At 42.4% G+C, this 24,415-nt stretch overlaps 1 protein-coding gene across 2 annotated transcripts in view; it reads right to left on the minus strand.

The window, feature by feature from the left end:
• The window catches only part of nav3 (neuron navigator 3), a 495,508-nt gene that overhangs the window by 362,635 nt on the left and 108,458 nt on the right, over positions 1-24,415 (minus strand). For both annotated transcript variants that reach the window (XM_020601356.1, XM_020601357.1), the window contains one exon: positions 1,153-1,620. In XM_020601356.1, the coding sequence (XP_020457012.1) occupies positions 1,153-1,221 (69 nt within the window). In that variant the 5' untranslated portion in view covers positions 1,222-1,620. The remainder of the gene's footprint in view (positions 1-1,152; positions 1,621-24,415) is intronic.

Consider the following 24,415-nt stretch of genomic DNA (forward strand, 5'->3'; position numbering starts at 1 on the left):
TGTATAGACAGGTGTGTGGCTTTCCTAATCACGTCCAATCAGTATAATCAAACACCGCTGGACTCAAATGAAGGTGTAGAACCATCTCAGGGATGATCAGATGAAATGGACAGAGCCTAAGTTAAATATATGAGTGTCACAGCAAAGGGTCTGAATACTTATGACCATGTGATATTTCAGTTTTTCTTTTTTAATAAATCTGCAAAAATGTCAAAAATTCTGTGTTTTTCTGTCAATATGGGGTGCTGTGTGTACATTAATGAGGAAAAAAATGAACTTAAACGATTTTAGCACATGGCTGCAATATAACAAAGAGTGAAAAATTTAAGGGGGTCTGAATACTTTCCATACCCACTGTATACTGAATATAACATATTTGTTTGTATGTTCTTTCTCTTTTAGTCCTACACAATTTAGTCCTGTGTATACTGTATCTGTAGCTATGCATAGACTCTCGAAATGAGCCATTGCTTTTTATTGACCAGAAAGGCAGACGCTAGTGCTGCTGTCCTCAAAGCCCACATTCTACAAACTGTGTGAACTAACACCTAACTCCTGAATTCTCTCGATCAATCCAGCCACCATGGCCACACAGATGGATCTGAACCTGCAGGTCACAGCATTGCATTCAGACTAAGGTTCAAAAGCAGCGTGCACAAAACTCATCATCTCTAGTTACTCTGCCCTCCACAGTGGAACCAGAGACCATTAGTATACATGATTTAGTATAAATGATATCACTTTACAGAAATCCGTGTCATTTTAAGGGTAGTCTTCACTTCCTCCTCCCAGAGAGGTTAATATAAAAAGCATCTCAAACAGAGTAAATATGCATTTCCAGGAGGGGGCTGGGGCAGGCCCTCCACACTGCCACACCACAAGAGATTAAAAACTGGAGGTGCTGAGGGGGAGCTGAAATGTCACTTTTACCCCCTCACCCTTATAACTAGTTATTAGGAGCTATGGAGCATAAAAAACTACTGAGAATTCAGATAACAACAGCAATTGGACAAACATGTTCTCCTTTTTTGTAAAGAGAACAAACCAGCCAGTAAACAAATTTTCATCTCTTGGCTTCAACATACATACAACTGGGAAACCGCAAAAATAGCACAGACACAACAGGAGAAAGAAGGGAACATTTCTTCCTACCTTTTTCTGGTCCTCCAGCTTTTGACTTGTCGACTGCTTGCCATGTTTGCTGGCTTCTGGTACATCCATCCCTCATCCAAATACTATAAAAAATATCTCCAGAGTGAACAGGAAATAAGGTGAAGAGAATCCAGATTGCTACAGTTTGCTGATGCAGGCCTGCGTCCGGCTTACATCTTCACCCGGACACAGGCAATCCATGGCAGGTGGTGGTTTGTATGGTTAAAGTAAAATGCTTTTCTTGAGTGTTATCAGCACCAACTTTGGTCCTGTTCCATAAACATGTAGAAAAAGGCTAGTGACAAAGCATCATGATGACTGAAGCAAAAAACAAAAAACAAACAAACAAAAAAACACTAATATGGGCTTTCAGCCTTTTGGTTCTGTAGTTTTACATGAGGGTAACAGTTAGACTAGTTCCTTCGTCAGAAGACAATCCTTGGCTCCAGTACATGCTTCCCTCTATATCTGGAGAAAGAAAGGAGATAAGACATACTATGTTTCAAATGCATAAAAGCCAAAAAAGGAGAAGAACAGTTTTAGCTGCACAATTAATGCAAAAGCTCTCTGCCTCTCTGAAAAGTCAATATTCCCTTTGGTGCTGCACTGTACAAATGGTGGGGGTATCTGCATATCAAAGTGAATGTTGCCATGGTGCTGTGGAATGAAGAGAAAAGGAGAAGCTTATACAACATGCCGTTTTGATTGTTGTCTTTTTTCACCAAACCTATTTTCCACCAACATGTAGCAGAGGAAGAACTGAGTCATGCTGAGGTTGGGTAAACCCGCATCCTGGGAAGGGTCCAAGCATGGAAAGATAACCACAGGATCAGTAGCTCCATGTACTCCTTGAGGGTTCAGTTTGTCTGTTTGGTTTACTAGTATAACACAGCATCTGCCATTCAAAATGTCTTGTAACTGAGATTTATAGCAGATTTTGTGAATGGGAGCCAAAACCTGGCAGTGATGAGTGCTGTCGGAGTGTGCTTTCAGATCAGTTCAGTAATCAACTTATTCAGCTATTTCAAAGCTATGCTGTCAACTTATGGCAAACATTTCAATTCAATTCAATTTTATTTGTATAGCACTGAATCACAACAAAAGTTGTCTCTGGACACTTTACAATGTAAGGTCTAGAAAGACAGTTTCAGCTTTTCCCGTTTAGGGGTCGCCACAGCGTATCATCACACTGATGACTTGCATGTTGATATTTGGCACGTGTTTTACACCGGATGCCCTTCCTGATGCAACCCTGATTCGAACCCAGGCCGCAGTGGCAAGAGCGTTGCGCCTTAACCACTAGCCTACCAGGGGCGGCTAATGTAAGGTCTAGAACTTACTATAATTACTGTTATTATTATTGAGGAAAAACCTGTCGTGGGTAGAATCAATGCACAGGAAAAATTACTGCAGTGCCCAGAAACATTTATTGAACAATATTATTGAAATATGATTGTGGATGGGAGACAGGATCACCTTGTCAGTCTTTAGTCTTTTGTCACTCTGCAGAGGAAGTCAGGTAGTCTGGGACACCTCTTCTCCCAGAGGTTTTCACGTATAAAACTCCTGATCAATCCCCCTGCTACTTTTTATTCCCATCTCTCTCTTCCTGGCATTCGTTCCTCATTACCTCAGCCTTTAACTGTCTTCTCCTTTTTTTGGAAAGTCCTGACCATCCGACTTCCACTTCGAGCAGCACAGAGAGAACAAAAGGTCGCTGACCTTTCCTTGTTACACAAGCATTTTCCTATACTAACACTAGAAGTCTATTCTAATATATATTCTAGGAGACATATATGTAATATCCCATAACACATGTTAATCAAGAATATGTTAATTCAACCCAGCTCCAAATAAATTATAGTCACTGAGAAATGTAATGCCACCTGATTTGTGTTTAATAAATGTAATGAGGAAGCATTTGTCAAATCAAATTGTGAACAAGTCAGTTAACTAGCCTTAGCAGAGCAATTCTACACTAAACCAACTCTCTACACTCTAAAAAACATGCTCGTAAGCACAATGAATGCAGCTTTAACATGGCAAGACTTTCTAATTTTACTCATAGGAAGAAAGAATAACCGACAAGGCGATCCCCCCTCCCCTACACATAACACAGTTTCAATTATACACGTCAATGCAAACATTTTCTGTCAGTTTAACACAGGTCTTTACATCAAGACATTTGTCAGGCAGACTTAGGCGAAAAACCCTGAACTTAACACATTGATCTTTGTGTAATCTTGGTTTTGTTTGAGTCATTTGTTTGACTTTCAGGTGGGGGGAAAATTCCTGAGCGACCCCCAGGCTTCCTTCTGGATGGGCATCACCAACAAAGGGCCTGCACTGGATCTGAGAGCAAACAGAAAACAGACATAGTGAGAATCACAAATGTAGATTTAAAACATAACACATGTATAACACAAAAATTAGTAATGTAATGAAACTATTGTGTAAATATCCAGTAACTTGCTCTGTAATATGTTGTAGTATATTATTTTCATTACCCATAAACACACATACTCAGAAAAATCTTATAATTCTGAAATGATCTACTGAAATAAAATGAAAATGATCAAATGAAAATGATTAAATGAAAATACTCAGCAATGTAAATGATTGAATAATAAATGTGTAAAAATGATTATATGTAATGTGAATATATGGAGATGTGATGTGATGTCATCCATTGTCCTTCAGTCAGCTTATCTTCTTCCCGTTTCACTCGGCCGCCACCTGGTAGAGCTCTTCTCCATCTTCTCCTCTGACGTCCAGCCACTCCATTTCGAGCTTGTCTCCACCCTGATTCTGCTTCACTTCCTGTGCCATCATTACCATCTGCAGTGTTTTTCTCTCAACTGCTCTAAGTATCACTGACCTCATCACAGGAAGACAACAACACAGGACAAAACTCATTGCAACTACTCCAATAGAGACAATTACCACTAAACTCACTAAACCCTGTTTCCAGCCACTGGTAGTATTCACTAATCAATTTATCCAACCCAGATTAGTATCCTTACCAGCATTATCCATTAATTCAGACTTCAAATCCTTAAGCTTCCTCATAGCCTCCGTGAAAGCTCCCTCAGGAGCTGCATGTCCCGGTATATAAATACAGCAGTACTCTCCTATGAGAGCACACAGACCTCCTTTTTCTGCTAGAATCCAGTCAAGCACTTGTCAATTCTGCCAGGCCATAGCACTTGTAGCACTCACCTGCTCTCCTAATGCACCTAGAGCCTCATCTGTGTGATTACTGAATCGGTGTTGGTTATAAAAGATGTAGTATATCCACTCAGTGTTTTTAATAGTGGTTATCCAGGGTAAGATAGACTCAAACCCTGATGCAATCTCATGTCTGGCTTTAAACTCATCTGGAATTCCACATGGCTGGCCGATTGAGTCAAGATACACTCTGGATTCTGGAGAATACGCTCTCTTATTTCTGGCACTACCATTCTTAACCTGTTCTGCCGAGGCAAATGTGATCAATTCCTGAGCCACCTGTACTCTATCACATTACCTTCCCAGTTGATTGGGAGAACTGAATACAAATGTTGTCCACCACACCACCAAAAGTGATCAGCTAATGCTATGGTTTGATCAAAATAAGGACACTCTGGAACCTGCACGTGCAGTGCGCCTCCTTTTAACTGGGGAGCTGGATGCAAGTTTGGCTTTGTACAATTCAGTGTGTCCAGCTTCCACCTGTAGTTACACCGGTCAAGACTCACTTTCCCTAGGGGGACAGCTCCTGTTTCTCAATACACTCAAACCGTCCTACTGGTATCAATGGAACACCATGTGGCATTCCCAGCACTGCACTTCTTTCCCCTACAGTCACATCTAATTCTCTGCATCGCTAGACATTAGTGATGCTCTCTGCTCTGAAGTTGGCCACCAGGTGGTGTGATGGTGAGCCCAGAAAGGATAGACACTCAGCCTTGCACCACGGTCGAGGGTTTAAGTCAGTCTTTGAGACCTCACGACTACACTCCTGCCAACTGAACACTGTGTTCAGCACAAACAATCTTTCTGACCTAGCCTTGGTACAGATGTAACAATCTTCCTTCCCATTGAGCCGTCCTGCAAATTGGACCCATCGGTACCAACTATTCTGACTGTTAACAAGGCCATGCTCTTTCTCCTCTGCATAATCTTCCCACTGATCAAATGGCACTCCTGGCCTGAAACCATCAGTCAGCCACTGTCCTGCAGACCCAAACTAACCTACTACTATTGGAGTTACCACCTGTTCCTTCAGACTCAGCACTCCTCATACCAGTATTCCTTTTGTGTGGCTTGGTCACTTTCTCAATTGCTGCTGTTCTCCACGTTGGAGCAATCACTTTAACTGGCTTCACTGTCATTTCCTCCTGGTTCAAAGCTGGTTTAGCAGTTACAGCCAAAGTCTTAGCGACAATTGATCTGTTGTTTTGTACTGGTCCACTTTGGGGTTGCAGGACTACAGATTCTTCAATTGCATTTGACATTCTGTTTATGACCTTACTACATGTGACATAATATGTCTCATTTTGCTGTCCCAATGGTGGTTTGAATCCTACTCTAACCACCCAGACATCATGCCAATTAACTTATTTTTCCCTCACTCTGATGGAACACTGATCTTGTCCCCAAGAGTCAGGGAGTCTGCTGGTCCACCATCTAGAAATCCACTCGATTCCACACACTCTTCCAGGTATTTGATCTGAGTACACATAGAGACTGAAAGTGTCTATGTTAGAAGTCCAGGGTTGCTTAGACATGTGTGCAACCCAAGTATCGTTCTCCGTATACCTCCACTCTTGCACACCTGGCCATTCCTAAGTGCAGCCCTTTTACTTCTTACCACAGCTCCATCACCTCTCCCTTGCTCCCCCCTCCTCTGGAGAGTCAAGGAGATGGGAGCACAGCTGGATCATGACCAGCATCATTGTCAGGAGGAGTATCAAGCTCACTCCCCTCCTCAGACACTGGCTGCTGCTCCAGATGATGTTCATTTTCCTCTTTTGGCACTACTTCTGGCTCTGAGCTGTCCGTGTCCTCAGGGACCTTCACACAGATGATACCACGTAGGCGAACCTTTTACGTGCACTGCACGGCCGGTTGCACTGACCACCTCGTATGGACCTTCTCTTTGAGGAAAGTCCCACTTTCTCCTAAACACTTTAACATACACTAAGTCTCCTGGTTTCACTTTGGGCTCTTCATCCTCCTGGACCTCTCTAGCCTGTAGAGAAACAACACGGGAGGAGATACTCATCTGTATGTTAGTCATTTGCTTCACATATGACTTCATGTCATTTGTCAAAATGTCCATAGATGGACTCTTCACTGCTCTGTACACTGGCGAAGGCATCGGCCGGCCAAACAAAGCCTCATGTGGTGTTAGCCCCAGTGTTCTGTGAGTGCTCGCTCTGCATGCCATGAGCGCTAGTGGCAAAGTATGTACCCAATTTAACCCAGTGCTCATGCAAATCTTAAGTAATTTGTTTTTCAGGATCCCATTGCATCTCTCAACATCAGACTGTGAACTGGGACAATACACACTTCCATAACATTGCTTGATCCCTAGTTTCTGCAAAACACGCGTCACTGTTTTATCCACAAACTCTTTCTCATTATCTGAACTGATTTTAATGGGCAAGCCAAATCTTGGACAAACTTCCTTACACAGAAACTTAGTCACTGTCTCTGCATTCTTATGTCTAGCAGGCGTGGCCTCTGGCCATCACCAACACAGCCTTACTGGACCCAGGTACATGATCGAGGGAGCAATACTCTCTCGAATCGAACAGGTCAAAGCACTCTCCTCCTCCAGCCTTTACCCCGTTGTCCATCTCGTTGCACTGCTGGCCCTCCTCTGTTTCAGGATCTGTCAATATTTTCACAATCTGGTCATGCAAACCACTTAAATGCTTGTGGGCCTCTCCGTGTGGGAGATTCAGTCCCCGCCAATAGGCCTCTGGCACATCTTCTAGCCCATCCTGCAGCTCCTCCTCCTCCTGCCGTCCAAAATTGTCTGCCTTTTCCAGCTCTTCCACTGGATAAATTGACTTCTTCTCAGATTTCATCACATAGTCACCTCTGAACCTCAACTGTCGCACAGGCATCTGGGCAGCATACGGTGGTGGCTGATCTGTTCCCCGAACCAGCTTCTTTTTCTGTTCAAGCTGATCTTTGACGTATTTGACCGTCTTCTCTCGTATGATTGATAAACAATTGGACGACAGCGAGGCCTCTTTCACGTTTACGGACCCGCTTTGCGGACTTATCTTTGGCTTTTATCCATCTCGCGACATTGACTGAGATCAAATCTTCTGTCTCGTGGCCAAGGCGACAGGAGATTTTGCATTCGGCTGTTCCACTTTCATGATAAGTTGTCAATTTCCTCGGCCAAAAAATGGTTTTGCTTACCATAACTGGAGACTTGCTCTTTGGTTGTCCAGACTCCATGACCCTGCCCGGTTATGTTATACATGTATGTCTGTAGCAATATGTCTGTATATTTATATGGAACTGCAATAAACCAGGATGAATGACCACACACCAAAATTCTAATAATGGCCTCTGAAAAAATTAAATAAATGAATAAATGTGAAAATGCAAATAAACAACTGCAACTAAAAGAAACAAATTTAGTTAATTCAAGCAACTCCTTCACAGCTACTATTTTAGAGATGCTGTTCTAGCTTTCTCAATCCTACCTGTATTTTGAACATAAATGTGCATACATTTTAAATATAAATGTGCATATAAGTCTAAATGAACAGATACAACATGTGCCAATTAACAAAAATAAAGAAAATAGATTTTTATTTTAACCCACTGCTGCTTTAAACTCACTTTTTTCCTCAGTCTTCTTTGAGCTGCTCTGTGCTTATTTACATGTCACACATGTGGCTCACACAGAACCACTGAACGGCAGAGGAGGCTGAGCCGTGGCTCAGAGCAAGCTGCTACTTCAAATCTACCGAGGGACAGGCTACAGAGCACACTGCTGATAGACTAGATAGACTTACCTAAACCTAAAACTAAGTCTGAGTGTCAGACTTGTTAGATAGATACACACAGAGAGCAACTGCTTCCCCACAAGCGAACCACAGTAACAGAGAAGATTTACCACTTATAGTTTTATCACCACAGCTATAATTACCAATACTCAATTTTTAATACACAAGCCAGCAGTCGCACTGAAATTTGCTCTCCACAGACCATGACAACAGCAAAAAAAAAGGTGCACTATAAACTGACTATAAACCACTAAACACAAATCTATAAAATATAAACTGCACAAACACTGAACGTATGATAACTACAACAGGAACATAATATACAGTTATCAATACGCCAGACTCCTCTATCGCACACACAACTCGCACGCACCTCTACGTACGCAGCTAAAATACTCGCATTCACACACACAGTAGACACCCATCCAAGGAGCGAGCAGTACACACACATACACAAAGAGCAGACCACACCCAAAAGCAATCAACGCAGTATAACACAATATATATTCAGTATAGTTTCAGTATATGTTTAGCCTGTATAAACCTTCAATATAACATAGTATATATTTGTCTTGATCAAACGTTTTCACATTTCATAAAACAATATACAACACATATTCTCACCCAGCCAAACAGCACACTCACGTCTTTCCCTGCACACTCACACTTCTCTCAATATATGAGAAGAATATATCTCAATAGACAGGCATATATTTAAACACACATTTAAGTCCGGACTTTTATATATGTACACAAAGCACTTTAAGTGGGATTTTCATCTCTTCTTGGCCAAGTATGAGGCACAGAGCCGATCCCAACTGATGAGGTCCATGCTACGGCTCTGTCCTCATACACCTCGCAGAGTATTTTAAATTTATTTATCTAAACGGCTTTGAAACCAAAACGGCTGCGAGGACTCGACAGTCTGTCTGCTTCTACAGTACAACACCCTGCTCCTAAATTACTTCAACATTTTAGCATGACCAAAACTCATTGATTAATCACTTTTTAGTCAAGACAATTACTCTAACCTAACCCTGCAGAATCCACAGCAGTACAGATGTCAATATTACAGCATTATAAATTTAACTCTATCAAAACTGCTATTTAGCAACTCAGATACGTTTGGAACCTGAATGGGCTGTAGTTCTCTTTTTTTCCTTGTTTCTTAAGACAACAAACATAAAACAGCACAATCATACACAGTTACTTATTTACACGGTGTTCATAAGTCATATGTCAAAGTCAGTAGCGGTGATCCTATTTTCTGCCCACAATCCCTCACACAGATACTTGAAGGAGAGCTAGTCAGAGATTAGTTTAGACAAAAACATGTCTCTAAATCTTATGGGCACCCATACAGCGACTCCCCAGCACAGATAGAGCAATTCATCAATTATACAAAAAAGGCAACTCACCTTTTTTCAGTGGCCACTTCTGAAAAGCAAGCTCTGCGCCCAGGAAGCCGCTGCCAGGTGCCGGGCCTTTCTGGTCGGCTCCTACCTATGGCCAACAACGCCACTGTCTGTTGTGGGTAAAATCAATGCACACGGAAAATTACTGCAGTGCCAAGAATCATTTATTGAACAATATTATTGAAATATGATTGTGGATGGGAGACAGGATCACCTTGTCAGTCTTTAGTCTTTTGTCACTCTGCAGAGGAAGTCAGGTAGTCTGGGACACCTCTTCTCCCAGAGGTTTTCACGTATAAAACTCCTGATCAATCCCCCCGGCTACTTTTTATTCCCATCTCTCTCTTCCTGGCATTCGTTCCTCATTACCTCAGCCTTTAACTGTCTTCTCCTTTTTTTGGAAAGTCCTGACCATCCGACTTCCACTTCGAGCAGCACAGAGAGAACAAAAGGTCGCTGACCTTTCCTTGTTACACAAGCATTTTCCTATACTAACACTAGAAGTCTATTCTAATATATGCGTATATATCCCATAACACGTGTTAACAAAGAATTAACTACTAAAGATATACTGTTTGTTTTAACCACTACAGAATCCCCTCCTCCCATAGTTAGAAAGACTACGGAACTCCTAAACACCGTAGAACAAACTTGTACAGAAAAATGGAAAGGACATTCATAAACACATTTATCTGAATACATCACTTCCTAATACTAATAAGAAATCCAAATTAACACTACTAATTACTAATTAAACATTATCCTCCTACCACATTCAAAAGTGAAATAGAGATCACATTTTATTACAGAGATAAACTTTAACCTTTGTTTGTTTTATCTACTACAAACCCAACAAATCCCCCTTGAGCAAGCACTTGGAGACAGTGGGGAGGAAAAACTCCCTTTAACGGAAGAAACAGACGGACCTCGGCTCTTAGTGGGTGGCTTTCTGCCACGACCAGTTGGGGTGAGTGGATAAAGGAGAGAGAAAAGAAAAGCAACAAGACACAACAAACATTCTAACACTTTTATATAGCTTTACAACACAAAACAGGACAGTGATGCCTTTCTAGTTCAAAGTAAAAATTTAATGAAGTAACAAGAAAGTGTAATAGGTTTGAGACAGACAGTAATGTGTTTTGTGTGGTCTTATTTATGATAAAAACTAGAATAATAATATTGCTAGGGATGACAGATAGAAGTTTAAACCCATAATTTCAACTTGCAGTGACATACTGCATTGGTGCATAAAATGGCATATACAGTATACCTACTGAAACCCAGAGAGAGAACAATCACCCCACACTACTGAAAATATAGTATACAGTTCCATACAATTTCCCCACACATAGAAACATGATTGCGCAGTCATTAAAATTAATAACCTGTATAGTGCAATTCAGCCACCGTTCGTCTACTGAAGTTGGCCAATCAAATGCTGCAATAGTCCCTCAAGGTAACTCACAGTGAGACAAGTCATCACAGAAAACAACCTCCCCAACCGACCATCACCAGGCCATCGAAGAACTTATATTAACGTTCATCTTCTCACTAAACACTGGCCAGATCTTAGGTGTTCTTAGCCATAAAACACTTACCCAACTCAAGAGGACCATGTAACATTGCAACCCTCAGTTACTTAAGGGCAATCATGTCAAGTGGTGCCAACTCAGAATTGGATCTTAGGGGACATTATGAATTGAGCACTAAAGCCCAGCAAGGTTTTTCAATAGAAACTGAGTGTTAGCTGCAAGCAATAAGCTGTGAAATGCATTCCTTTCAAGTATCATGGGGATGCTGTTCCACTGTATTATGCAGTAGCCTGAAACAAAAAGCAATGTCCTGAGAATATCTGCATCAATAGGTGATGAAATATAAATTAAGAGTGTTCTAAGACTGACACCACACATTTTGGCACAAGTAATAATACTGTATCCCAGAAATGCTAAAATTGGTAAAAGAACAGCTGCATTGCTCCTAGACTTCCCCATTTTCCTCAGCAGTGGGGGCTTTCTGAACTCATGCATACTTGATGAGTGCTAATTTACTCCCTTTTTACTTCTTGAATATTACAAAAGAAACAACGGCAGCTCACAGAGAATAACATGGCATACCCTCTCAGAAGAGACTAGCTGGCACTTGGTAAATGGTCTCATATAGCGATTTTGTATTCAACAAAGCACACTCAAAGCACTTTACACTATTAGCCCATTCACCTACTCACACACACATTCACACACCAGTAATATCAGGGGTATTGTCAGGTCTGCTCGGCGCAACCTGCCTCTCTCCTGCCTTTCTTTCTCCTGCTCACTCTTTTTGCGGGATCAGCGCCCCAGCTGTGTCGCTTTCTGTAATTAGTGACTTGTGGGTTGTCACGCACAGCTGGGGCGCATTACTGTAATACCTTCCTCCTTATTTAAACCTCTGGCAGATGCTCCGTCGTCGCCGGAGCATTATACGCATATACCGAAATACCTGTAGACATACCTGCATTCATGGTATGTGCGATACGTCTTTTGATTTCCGCACTGACAGTTCCTGTGCTGTGGATTTCATTCTGTACGTTGGTTATATGATGTTTTTGTATTATACGTTTCTAGAAGTCCACGCTGATAGTTCCTGTGCTGTTGATTTCTTTTTTTTCATTCGCTACTCTGCTTCCCTGACTGTTTTTGCTAATCCTCCTGATTGTTCTGTTTACTCACCTGTCCGTCCTAGTCCTCTAACTCTCCTGGTTCCTGCCATTGTTCTGTCCACTCATCTGCTCGTCCTGGTCTCCTCAACCATTTCTGCCCAACACTGGTTGTATGTATTCATTGACTCTGTTCCTTTTTGTGAGGCCACCATTAAACCACCTTTTTTTACTAGCACCTGGGTCTGCACTCTTGAGTCCTACCTCAGTTCTCCCTCACCCTCCTGGTGAGGGGGACTAAATCATAACAAGTATCAACTTCAGTGTGTTGCCCAAGGACTTTGACATCTGACCTGGAGAAGTGGGAGATTGACCCACCAAACCTCTGGTTAGAGGACAATCTGCTCTACCTCCTAAGCCACAGCCGCCCCACTTTTTCTGTCACAGAGTGACAAGATGGCCCCCAAATGTAGGGCAATTGGGTCAGGGGTCCTTCTCCTTCTGACTGACAAGCACCAGTGGGTAGAGAGCACCCTTATCAAAGAAGCAAGGGTGTACTCTCCGGAAAAATCTGCACCTGAAGAGACTGCTGCACTGTATTTTATTTTGTTTGCAATAGAACAACTAGACTTCTAACATATCAGGATTTGTAGATATGGTGTGGATTTACAACCACAATATAATTCTACAAGTATATAACTAGGTAATGTGCTCACTTCTTGGGTTGTCAAAAAATATGATGACAAACATAAATAAAACATAAATACACAAGAAACTGGAGGAAAACGAGGGACGGGTGAACACAATGAGTGGTGATTGTAGATCGGAGTAAAACTGGGGCAGGTGATATGACAGAAAACAGGAAACTAACCAAAATAAAAGCCTCAAACAGGAAGCAAGTCCACAAATCATAACATCAATAGGTGCTTTTTAAATAATCAAGATTTACTGATATGAACCTCAAGTAAAATCCTAAAAAAGTCCTTCTGCAAATACAACAACAACAAGCCCTGGTTCACAGCAAGACTCAAGCAGCTTTGTCGTGCCAAAGAGGAGGCTTACAGAAATGGGGACAGGACTCTGTACAGCCAGGCCAGGAACACACTGACAAGGGAGATCAGAGGAGCAAAGAGGAGCTACTCTGAAAAGCTGAAAGCTCAGGTTTCAGCTAACGACCCCTTGTCTGTGTGGGGGAGCCTGAAAACCATCACTGGCTATAGAAAACCATCCCCCCCTGCTAGCAGACGACCTGAATGTGTTCTACTGCAGGTTTGAGAGACAACCCTCCAAACACTCCCCCCTCACCCTCCCCACCACAGATCCAGCAGCTGCTCCCCCAAGGTGTCGCCCTGACATCTGTAGTTATGAAGTCCTTTGAAAGATTGGGGTTGGCCCACCAGAAGGACACCATAGACCCCATGCAGTTTGCCTACCAGGCAAACAGGTCAATGCAATTAACATGGCACTGCATTACATCCTGCAAGAGAGTGGGCATCCTTGTCTGGTACCCTGCTGTAAAATGAAACTTTGTGACCTGATTCTGTTTGTACTTATTGTCGCCCTAGGTGATGTGTACAGTGTTCTTATCCAATGGATGAATGACTTTCCAAACTCAAATCTGCATAATGTACAAAAGAGAAATGTCCAGTTAAGTCTGTCAAATGCTTTCTTTCTTTATGGACATTTTAACCTGCCCCTTGCCCAAGCAGTTGTGCTGATATGCTTCAAAACCACCTCCATTTTGCCAGTGCCGAAACATTCCTCCCCGACATGCCTGAATGACTACCACCCTGTAGCACTTGCACCTATAGTCATGAAATGCTTTGAGAGCACGGTCCTGGCATGCCTGATGACCTGTCTCCCATCCACATGGGACCACCAACAATTTGCCTACCGCAGGAATAGAAGCACGGAGGATGCATTCTCCACAGCACTGCACTCTGTACAGGACTTTGTTAGGTAATTTCTTAGTTAGATAGATATTGATTAGAGATCTGTTGTATTAGAAGATGTTAGTGTAGCCAGGATGTCTTCCTCAGGCTGTTAAATGCAAGGTTAGTTAAAGCAGAGAAAGGCTGCAGTCAGGGACAAATGTTATTATGACGGTAAAAGTAACCATAATATTTGTCTTAATGTGTAATGTTATGTCAAATTGTTTTAGATACACACCACGAAAACAACAGCCACACACATTATTTTCTTCATGTTTTGTCTACTGCTCTGCTCAGCTGCCAAGCTGGCATATCAGGTGACGTCACGGTTTGACAGCCCAGAAATGATTAATATTGTATAGCAATTCTTGGTTCGGGGTCTTTTCTGCTTCCGGGCTGCTTGGGCAGCCTGGGGGTTGGAAGATCTCTGGACTTGAAGTGTTAATTCTTGCCTGTGACTCTTTGAATAAACCAGCACGGTTATATTTTTTATATACTCAAGTGGTCTGAGTCGTCCCTCTGAGTTCCTGGTTTGAAAGAACTGGACGTGGCTTTATAATAGAATAGAGCCTATAACTTCTAAACTGAAAAACTCTTTATTTCCAACTGCCATTAGACTCCTAAACAGCTGACAGGGGTTTACAATCAGGGATTACTTCATGTAATTTCACCTGTGCTGTTTACATGCTCAGCTGCACACGCACAACTGCACACCCACTGCTGACTACTGCACATACACCTCCGATACAGGAGAAAGGAGGCGCACACAAACCCATCCATATTAACAGGATGGTTGTTGAATGTGTCTCCAGCTTCAAATTCTCGGGGACCCACATCTCAGAGGATTTGTCCTGGACAACCAACACCTGCAGCCTGGTTAAGAAAGCTCTTCTTCCTGAGGATAATGAAGAAGAACCAGCTGTCTTCAGCCATCCTGGTGAACCTCTACTGCTGTGCCATCGAGAGCATCCTGACCAGCTGTATCACAGACTGGTATGGAATCTGCTCTGTCTCTGACCGCAGGCACTGCAGCGGGTGGTAAAAACTGTCCAACACATCACAGGGACTCAACTGCCAGCCACTGAGCATTCTCAAAGACTCCTCTCACCCTGCTCACAAATTGTTTGACCTCCTACCCTCTGGGAGGCACTTCAGGAGCCTCTGGACCAAGACCAGTAGACTCAGGAACAAGCTTCTTCACCACAGCTGTCTCCTTACTGAACTCTGTCCCCTGTTGACCCCCACTGCCTTCCTCTATACCACAACGGACACCTCACCCCTTCTCATCTCTCCTCCCGGGACTAATGCAATACACTTCTGTTACCTGTAACAGTGAAGTCATCTGTTAATTTGCACATACTCATACTGCTATTATTCACTGGCACATGGTACATATGCAGATACTGTAGCCGTACCTAGTAGGCTAGTGGTTAAGGCGCAGCGCTCTCACCGTTGCGGTTCGGGTTCGAGTCAGGGTTACGTCAGGAAGGGCATCCAGCGTAAAACAAATGTTAACATGTGAGTCGTCAGTGTGACGATTCGCTGTGGCGACCCCTAAACAGGAAAAGCTGAAAGTGACTACATATGTAGATACTGTATATTTATCTTTGCACTATTTACAGTTTGAAAACTCAAACTGGCGAGAAGACAACAGGATTCAGCAAAGCAGAAAAAAGAATTGATTCCCCAGAAACAATAGCTCATACAAAAAATACTCAGGGGATTTCCTCTGGCAGAAAGCAAACAGTTCAGTTCAGAAAAAATGCACGAAACAATACTGAGATCATGAAAGCAAAAAAGGAAGCACAGGTTAGAGAGATCAGAAACTTACTGAATACTTGCTGGACATTGAGAGATCATCTGGTGACGAGGACACACCAATACTCTTCTTAAGTAACCTAACCTCGATCCTTCCCTTCCATCTAACTTCCGCCCAATTTCCCTACTGCCTTCTTTATCTAAGGTTATGGAAAAAATTGTTCTTACCCATTTGCAGTCTCACCTGGATCATCTGGATGTTGCTGACAAGTTTTAGTCGGGCTTTAGGCCCTGCCATAGCACTGAGTCTGCATTACTGAAGGTCCATAATGACATTACCATGGCCCTTGATGCCAAGCGCCCTGTCATCCTAGTTCTTTTAGATTTATCAGCTTTTTACCCTGTCGACCATGCGGTCTTACTTTCTAAACTCGAACACCTTGTTGGCCTGAGAGGCGTGGTATTAAACTGGTTTATTTCTTTTTTGACAAATAGAACCATTTCTGTTATTACTGACGACTTCTTCTCTAATACATCCATCTTACCTCAGGCGTCCCTCAAGGCTTGATCCTGGCACCATTACTTTTTTCTTTATATACAGTATGTCACCACTTGCTTCAACTATATCAAGCCATAATGTTCATTTTCATTTTTATGCGGATGATATTCAGATTTACATGCCGCTGATACAATCCGATTCAAACGCACCTCTCCTCTACATAATTGCATTCCTGATATTAAGCAATGGCTCGCCCAGAATTTTGTTTATTTAAATGAGAGCAAGACTGAATATATTGTTATTAGCCCTGATCCATCCGCGGTTGTATCCAACTTAGGTGCTTCAGCTCCCTCACTCACAGATACGGTGAAAAACCTTGGAGTGATATTTGATAGTGGCTTTAATTTTGATAAGCAGATTAGGGCCGTGGTGAAGACCAGCTTTTTCCACCTGAGACTTTTAACGAAGGTGAAGCCTTTCTTATTGCGTGCAGACGTAGAAAAAGCCATCCACACTTTTATCACTTCACAACTAGACTATTGTAATGCCCTCTACGTTGGTATTTCTCAGTCTTTGGTTCAGAAGCTTCAACTGGTCCAAAACACTGCGGCTCGGCTGCTGTCAAACACTCCCAGGTATGCCCACATTACCCCTGTTCTTTTCTCACCACACTGGTTGCCAGTACAGTGGAGAGTTGAGTTTAAGATGCTGCTATTTGTCTTCAAGGCTATATATAGCCTCGCTCCTCAGTACCTGTCGGATCTGCTATCTATCAATGCTCCGCGCAGAACTGTGCGCTCCTCAGAGCACTTGTCCTTGGTTGTCCCACGGTCTTGATATAAAATATGGGGCAACTGCTCTTTTGCTGTGTATGGCCCTAGACTCTGGAATTCTTTACCGCTAGAGCTTCGGTCCATAACCGAGCTAGCGGTTTTTAAGTCAACTTTAAAAACTCACCTTTTTAAACAGGCCTTTGGTGTTTAATCCGTTTTATTTGCCCCAAAGGGACATCGTTTAACTTGTTGTTTTATGCTATTAGTATCTTGATGGAAGTTTTTATTGCTCCGATTTTGGAAATTTGTGTTTTATTCTTGCTTAGATTTTATTGTTCTAGTATTGTTTTTTAGTTGATACATATGTTCAATTGTGCAGCACTTTGTGCTTCCTGGAGTTGTAAAGTGCTATATAAATAAATCTTTATTATTATTATTATTATTGAGTACTGCTCTGATAACTGCGAGCAGGTGTGCCTCGTAGCTGAGAGTGTGCTCCCACTTGTGCAGGGGCAGAGTTGCCAACAGTCCCAGTGCTTGCTGACGAGGTGCTGGGAATGGCCTGATTCATGGACGCAACATGAACTGCATTTCATTGCCTTGTACTTGTATATGGGTAACACCAATAAAGCTGAATCTAATCTAATCTAATCCAAACAAGTTCCATAGGAAATTGTTTCTTTATTTTAACAACTGTGTGTTAATTGATTGTTTTGTCTTTTTTATGTCAAAAATACGAAGTTAACCATTCCTTTTTTCCACAGAATGATCCACATGTGTTTCATGTTAAACTATGTGTTGCTTAAAATGGTGTTTAGATGTATTTCACATTAGTTATATCAAATGTTTAAAGCCTATAGCCATTGTGGAAGAATTCCCTCCTTAGATTGCATAAAAAATTGGGCCTGAACCTTTCTCCACTGCTGACTCCTGAGCCAATCAGATGAAGACTCTGCTTGGGCTGACACACCTATGCGATTTACTACCACTCCCTTGTCTCACATCAGTTCAGTTCAAAAGAAAAAAGAAGAGAGTCATTCAGAAACAATGGTTATGTACAGTAACCCAAGCTTCTATGAGTGTAAGGCATAGCCCTCTAAGAGCTGTCACTATTGGGTTCATCCCTCACACATCCACAGTCCTGAAGAGATTCTTTTGTGCCCTATGCCCTGCACTGGACTGGACTGTCTCCAAACAGGTCTGCTGTGGTGGCATAAATGCCAATGTGACCTGTGATCTGCCCCCTACACCAGCATTTTTTCTTTAACTGGCGGGGGTGGAGATAGCAGGGCTGCCAGCTTAGAGGGCTACGCCTCATAGAAGCTTGGGTTACTGACGTAACCATCGTTCTATTTCATGTAAGGCCTCGCCCTCTAAGAGCTGTTGCTGTAGGGATAAAAGCGCAGCTGGATGTAGTCAATGTGCTGTTGGCACACCGCTGCCCAAGAGTATTAAAAACACCTCAGCTTGCCAATACACCCCATAATAGCAGCCCAAACAACATCCTCTCTCCTGTATCAGGCCTTGAATGAGAAGCAGGTGCAATCATGCCCATATAACACCTGACTGCCACTGTGACAAGGCAGAGTGGCCGTTCCATTTAACAGGGGAGGAGAAGTGCAGGGAAGAGCGCACAGTGAGCATGTGCGCCTGGGCGCACAGATAACAGTTCAATTGCAAGAGCATGCAGGCATTGGTAACGCACAGGAATAATCAGATGTTTGTATTGCACGGCTGTTGTCTCACAGTAGTAATAGCAATATTATGAACAGAGAACAGTAAGCATAACAGTGCCGGTAGCCGGCCACAATCGGACCAGCAAAAAAGAACATGAGTACCATGGAGAGCGCACAGACAGAGTGAGTGTCTATGATAAGGGCACACACAACAGCTTGCGTTGATAGCAAGAGTAAATGACTCACAACTAATCACCCGAGTGAATGACACACATGCAGAATCAGCGCTCAGTAGCAGTTGTACGCTCACGTCCAATGACAGGGGGAGTCTCCCATGTCGCGTAGAACACAGGACCGAGTGACCCAGTGAAAACTCTGTAATGTCCCAAAGGTAGAAACGGGTAATGGTGAACATGGAGAAGCCCAGGAGGCTGCTGTGCAAATATCCTCCATGGCCATGCTTTTATAGAGGGTAGGGGAGGATGCAATTGCTCTCGTGGAGTGGATGTCTGATGTCAGGTGGAGGATCACTCCCAGCTGACATGTAAGCCTGCATGATAGCCTCACACAACCGGTGAGACTGCCGTTGCTTGGTTAAAGACTGCCCAAGAGAATGCTTCCTGTGATGTACAAACAGCTGTTGTGTTTGTCTGACAGCTGCCTTGTGAGCTACGTAATGGGACAGTGCACGCACCAGGCAGAGAATATGTTCTTTCTTTCTCTGACTCATCTCTGTGAGGTGAAGGAAAGAACTCATCCAGGGAAATGACTCTGGATCAAGAAGATGATGTTATTATTTCCCGTGCATAAGGTCAAGGTCAAAGGTTTATTGGCATATGCACAGTGAGGAAAATGTTTCCCTGTACAATGAAATTCTCACTTTGTTGTCCACATGGCAATTCTTAGTTTACCGTCCAATCCTGCATAAGCAGGATGTGGTCTCAGAACGGCTGAGCTGCCATCCTCATGGATAAGAAGGTGCGCCGGTGAGACAGACAGTGCGCACAGATTGCCCACTCGCTTAGACGAAGGCAGGGCTAAGAGAAGTGTTGTTTTCAGAGAGAGATGTTTAAGAGAGATTTGTGTTATGGGCTCAAAGGGAGGTTCCCTGAGCACACGTAAAAGCAGAGGTAAATTCCACTGAGGTGCCACCAAATGCATCACAGGCCTCTGCCTGCCTACACCCCTTAGAAAACATTTCACCAGCAGGAGTGTTAACACAGTTCTCTCACCGAAACCTTCATGGTATGACAAGATGGCAGCGGCATAAGCTTTCACAGTAGGCAGGGCCAAATTTCTGTCTACGAGAGTCTGTAGAAAAATCAACACCTTAGCCAGTGGGCAAGAAGTGGGAGCTGTGCCTCTTTCCATGCACCATCATTGAAAAACAGACCATTTCACTACATAAGATGCAGTTGATAATGGAGCTCTTGTGCACTGAATTGTGTGTACGACCGCTGGAGGCAGACCTAAGCTCTCTAGTTGCTCCCGCCCAGGGGCCAGGCCCACAGCCACTGTCCTATTATAAGGAACTGCTGGATTGCACCATCCAGCTGAGCGCGCACCTCCCCATGCCACGGCAGCTGCCAGGGGTCGCCCACCAGCAGCTGAACCAGGGTCAGAAACCAAGCTGCACCTGTGCACTCTGGAGCAACCATTCATCTTGAATGCATGAGAGGAGTCGTGGGATTAGTGGGACAGGAGGGAACGCATAAAGGACACCTTTTGGCCAGGGGTAGTGAGCAAAGGGGTCTACTCCTAGTGGAGGATTGTCTCGTTCATTGAGAACCAGAGATTGCACTATGCATTTGTGATGTGAACAGGTCTGCCACAACTCGACCGATCCTGTCCAATAACGTCCAGTATCACATCAGAACAGGTTCTGATGAGCCCAGAGCAGGGGATCTCGTGCAATCTCCATCAGCAGGGCAGAATGCACACTGCCTTGCTAGTTGATATGTGCAACGGCTGTTGTGTTGTTCAATCGCACCGCTATTGCACAGGAACCATCCTGGCACTCCGGATCCTGCTCGACTCTGGCCCAAAGAGCCTCCAAACCAGCACTTCTCTCCTCTTGGACACGTGAACGCTCCAAAGCAAATGGCTAACTCCTGCTAACAGCTAAGTGCACTCTGGCTGATTTATGTCTCATGAAAACCATAGTTAATAGCTATTAGTTTAGCAATTCAAGTCTCTAACTTGCAGCAATCAATAGTTATTTTCCCTCTCCATAGTCGTGATTAGACCACAGAATTTAGATCTGACCAGAATGACAATCTTCCACCATCACTAACAACAGGCTGGTCATTCATTCATCAGAGCATTCACAAATGTACCATTTACATTACTTCTCTCATCCCAATGATTTCCCTGTGTACATATTGTAAACAAATCTATTTACCTCATAACTGGCTTCATTATGCCATCTTTGGGTCTCTCTTGTTTCCAGTCACCAGGTTCCCTGGACTGGTCGAATTCCCTATCTTCAGACTTAGACTGATTTATTTACTCTAAATAATTGTTTAATAGTTTGATGGAACTATAACCAACTGGTGGCCTAATCTAATAAGGTATTTCAATATTAAATAATAATATTCACTTTCATAAGTGTAGTTATTTCCACTACAAAAGACACACCCTGGTCTCATCAAAGCACTGACTGTGTGTAACTAGTACAGACACTAACATTTTACAAACTTATCCCCCATTAAGGAGCCAATAGGGTTACTTTCATTGTTTGGCCAAAACACAATTAATGCTAATTATCTGCTGGTAAAAATTAAGAGTTGTCCCCTACAGCTAGATTAATCACCTAAATAACAAAATACACAGCTCTTATCATTTGAAAACTGCACTGTTTCAAATGGCAATATATAGGTAGAACAAAAGTGACTTTTCGCCTCTTAACTAATTTAAGCAGATGTAATCAATATAATCCATTCCCCATCTGTTTTTCTCAGTCCTGCAGTAGGCATTTGTGACGCTTAAAGACAAATACTGAGCCTTTCAATCTTGTTTCATGACAGCTGACAACTAAGATATATTTTACATGTGGGTAAAAATATGTTTTAAAAACACACAATTCACTAAGAAATCTTAAGTAACTTCAGGCTTGGCCCATGACTCACACCACAGTTAACCTACAGTATTTGTGTTAAGTGCAATAAACACAATTGCTATAAAGCTCAACAAACTGATCAATGATAATTGTTATGGTTGTGTGTAATAACTGTATAATGGGCTATGTAATCGAAACTGTGCCAGTTATCAGTATTGGCACAAGAAACCCTTAACGTGGGGGTGGCTGTGGCTCATGAGGTAGGGCAGTCGTCTCCTAACCTGCAAGTTGGTGATTCGACTCCCGGTCTCCCTGCATGCATAAGTGTCCCTGAGCAAGACACTGAACCCCAAATTGCTCCCAGTGGCTTGACTAGTGCCATTGTGTGAATGTTGTGTGTAAATGGGGGAATGGTGTATTATCTCCTGTAAAGCGCTTTGGCCAGTGCAACACACTGTGGAAAAATGCGCTATATAAATACAGACCATTTAATGTAGACTTGATGGTAAACAAAAGGAGAAATGTGGTCTGATTCAAGTGTTTGCTGTCAATGGAAAGCATTCAGAGTTGCTATACACCCAATGAAATCTTTGTAAATAGAATAAAGCTCAGTATTTTTGGACAAACAAAATCCTTTAGGCTATTTAATGTTTAAGACATGAATAAAGTGTGAGTTAATCCTTTCAGCCATAAAGAATCTTTCTGGGAGTAAAATATCCATTTTTTATGAGGAGCAGCCACTGCAGTTTCATCACAGTCTGGTGTGAAGCACTGTACTGTTAATCCCACCTTCAATCTGTACAGCTGGTCAACATTTCCCCCCACCCACTAGCCTTTCTCCAGCACTTGGTATTCAGTGGGTGTCTGTAACTCTCCAAGTGGTCAATAAAGTGTGATTCATGAGGCTTGGGGCTGTAACTACACACTGTTGCTTTAATTCGAAGAGATGTAAATGATGGCCATAGATTCAGCCTGATTTCCCTGGGGAATACAGGAGGGTTGATGGGAGCATGTGCCATAAATTTACCTCAATAGGTCAGAGGTCAAATATAAAGAACACCCACCATCACATTAAAATACTATAAGGCTCTAATGGAATTATTTCAACATAGACCTCAGTTTATCAGCCTCAGGGAAAATCACTGAGAAATCAAAAGACATCTGATACGGTGGCTGACTTTCAAAGTAACCTTTGCCAAGGGGTTTGCAACACCTGTTAATTGTAACAATAATGTGCATACATTTCTTAATACTAAAGCAGCAGCAATATAGTGCAAATTTACTCCTGACACCATACCATCACTAAAAACAAAGATATGCATATACACACACTTTAGTCATTTTTACTTATTAACTGGAAAACAATATTCTCATATCCATATCTGCATAGCTGCAGCAAGCCAGTGTCCACTGTAGCGACAACTGGAGAGAGCAATGTAGTATTCATAGCAATTAGAACATTTTTAATAATACTTCTCTTGGCTCCACAATTGGCCATTACTGATAAATCTAATAAATGAAATAGGGATTCCATTTCTACACATTATAGCACTTAGGAGACTAGAGGGGCAACTCAGCAACTCCCTTATAGAAACCTCAGTACAATTAAAAGATACTTTCACAAATTACAACAAATGCATAGCAGTTTTATTTTACAGTATGGTCATTTGCTTATAATGTGCATCATTTAATATTCTGCACTTAAACATATAGAACCAATTAGGTAAGCAAAAGGTTGAACAACAGGGTGTGATGAAACAAGCAACATGCATCAAAGTAACCAGAAGCTTAAGAAAATACCAGTTACCATTTACCAGTTATCCTACCAGTTGGCTAGGATACCTGTGCTAAGTGAGATGTGACCTCCTGCTGCACAGCTCAGTTTTTTTTTTCATAAAATTAAAAGAGACCCACTGTCTGTTTCTCCTAACTCCTAACTAAGTTGTCAAATTTCTTTTCTTTTTCTAAACACTAGCCCCGCTAATGTCATTTACAAAATGGTTATATTTCCTATGACCGCTTCACAGTAATAGCCATTTGGTGTTATGAAAATGAAACACTTTCAATGTGAAAGAACAGCAACAGGAAGTGTTCCATAATCATTAACAACTAATGCTCCAGCATTAAAGTGCAACTTTTAAGTGGGAGTGGACCCCTGGCTAACCAGTGTTTTCTTAAAACACATAATAGAGGAGATAGGTCAAAGCATGCTGACCCAGTGAGTTTTAAATTAACATTGACAGACACTCATCATGGAGGATAAACCACAACTGACAGGCAGGTCAACAAGGAATTATTGGCCTTGGATTTAATAACCTGATTTTTTTTTTTTGCACAGTGGGACAGGAGTAAAAATCATCCTGACTATGGCCAGTTTGCTGTTTTAAACAGGCTGCATGTTATCAATAGCTGTCAATCATGATGTTGTTGGGGCTGATTCATTTCCCCACAAGAGAAAACTGGACAGTGTTACTGTCAGTCCTGTCTGATACAACTTTGGAC

The sequence above is a fragment of the Monopterus albus genome, unplaced genomic scaffold (genome assembly GCF_001952655.1).
Source record: "Monopterus albus unplaced genomic scaffold, M_albus_1.0 scaffold51.1, whole genome shotgun sequence".
Taxonomy (NCBI): Eukaryota; Metazoa; Chordata; class Actinopteri; order Synbranchiformes; family Synbranchidae; genus Monopterus; species Monopterus albus.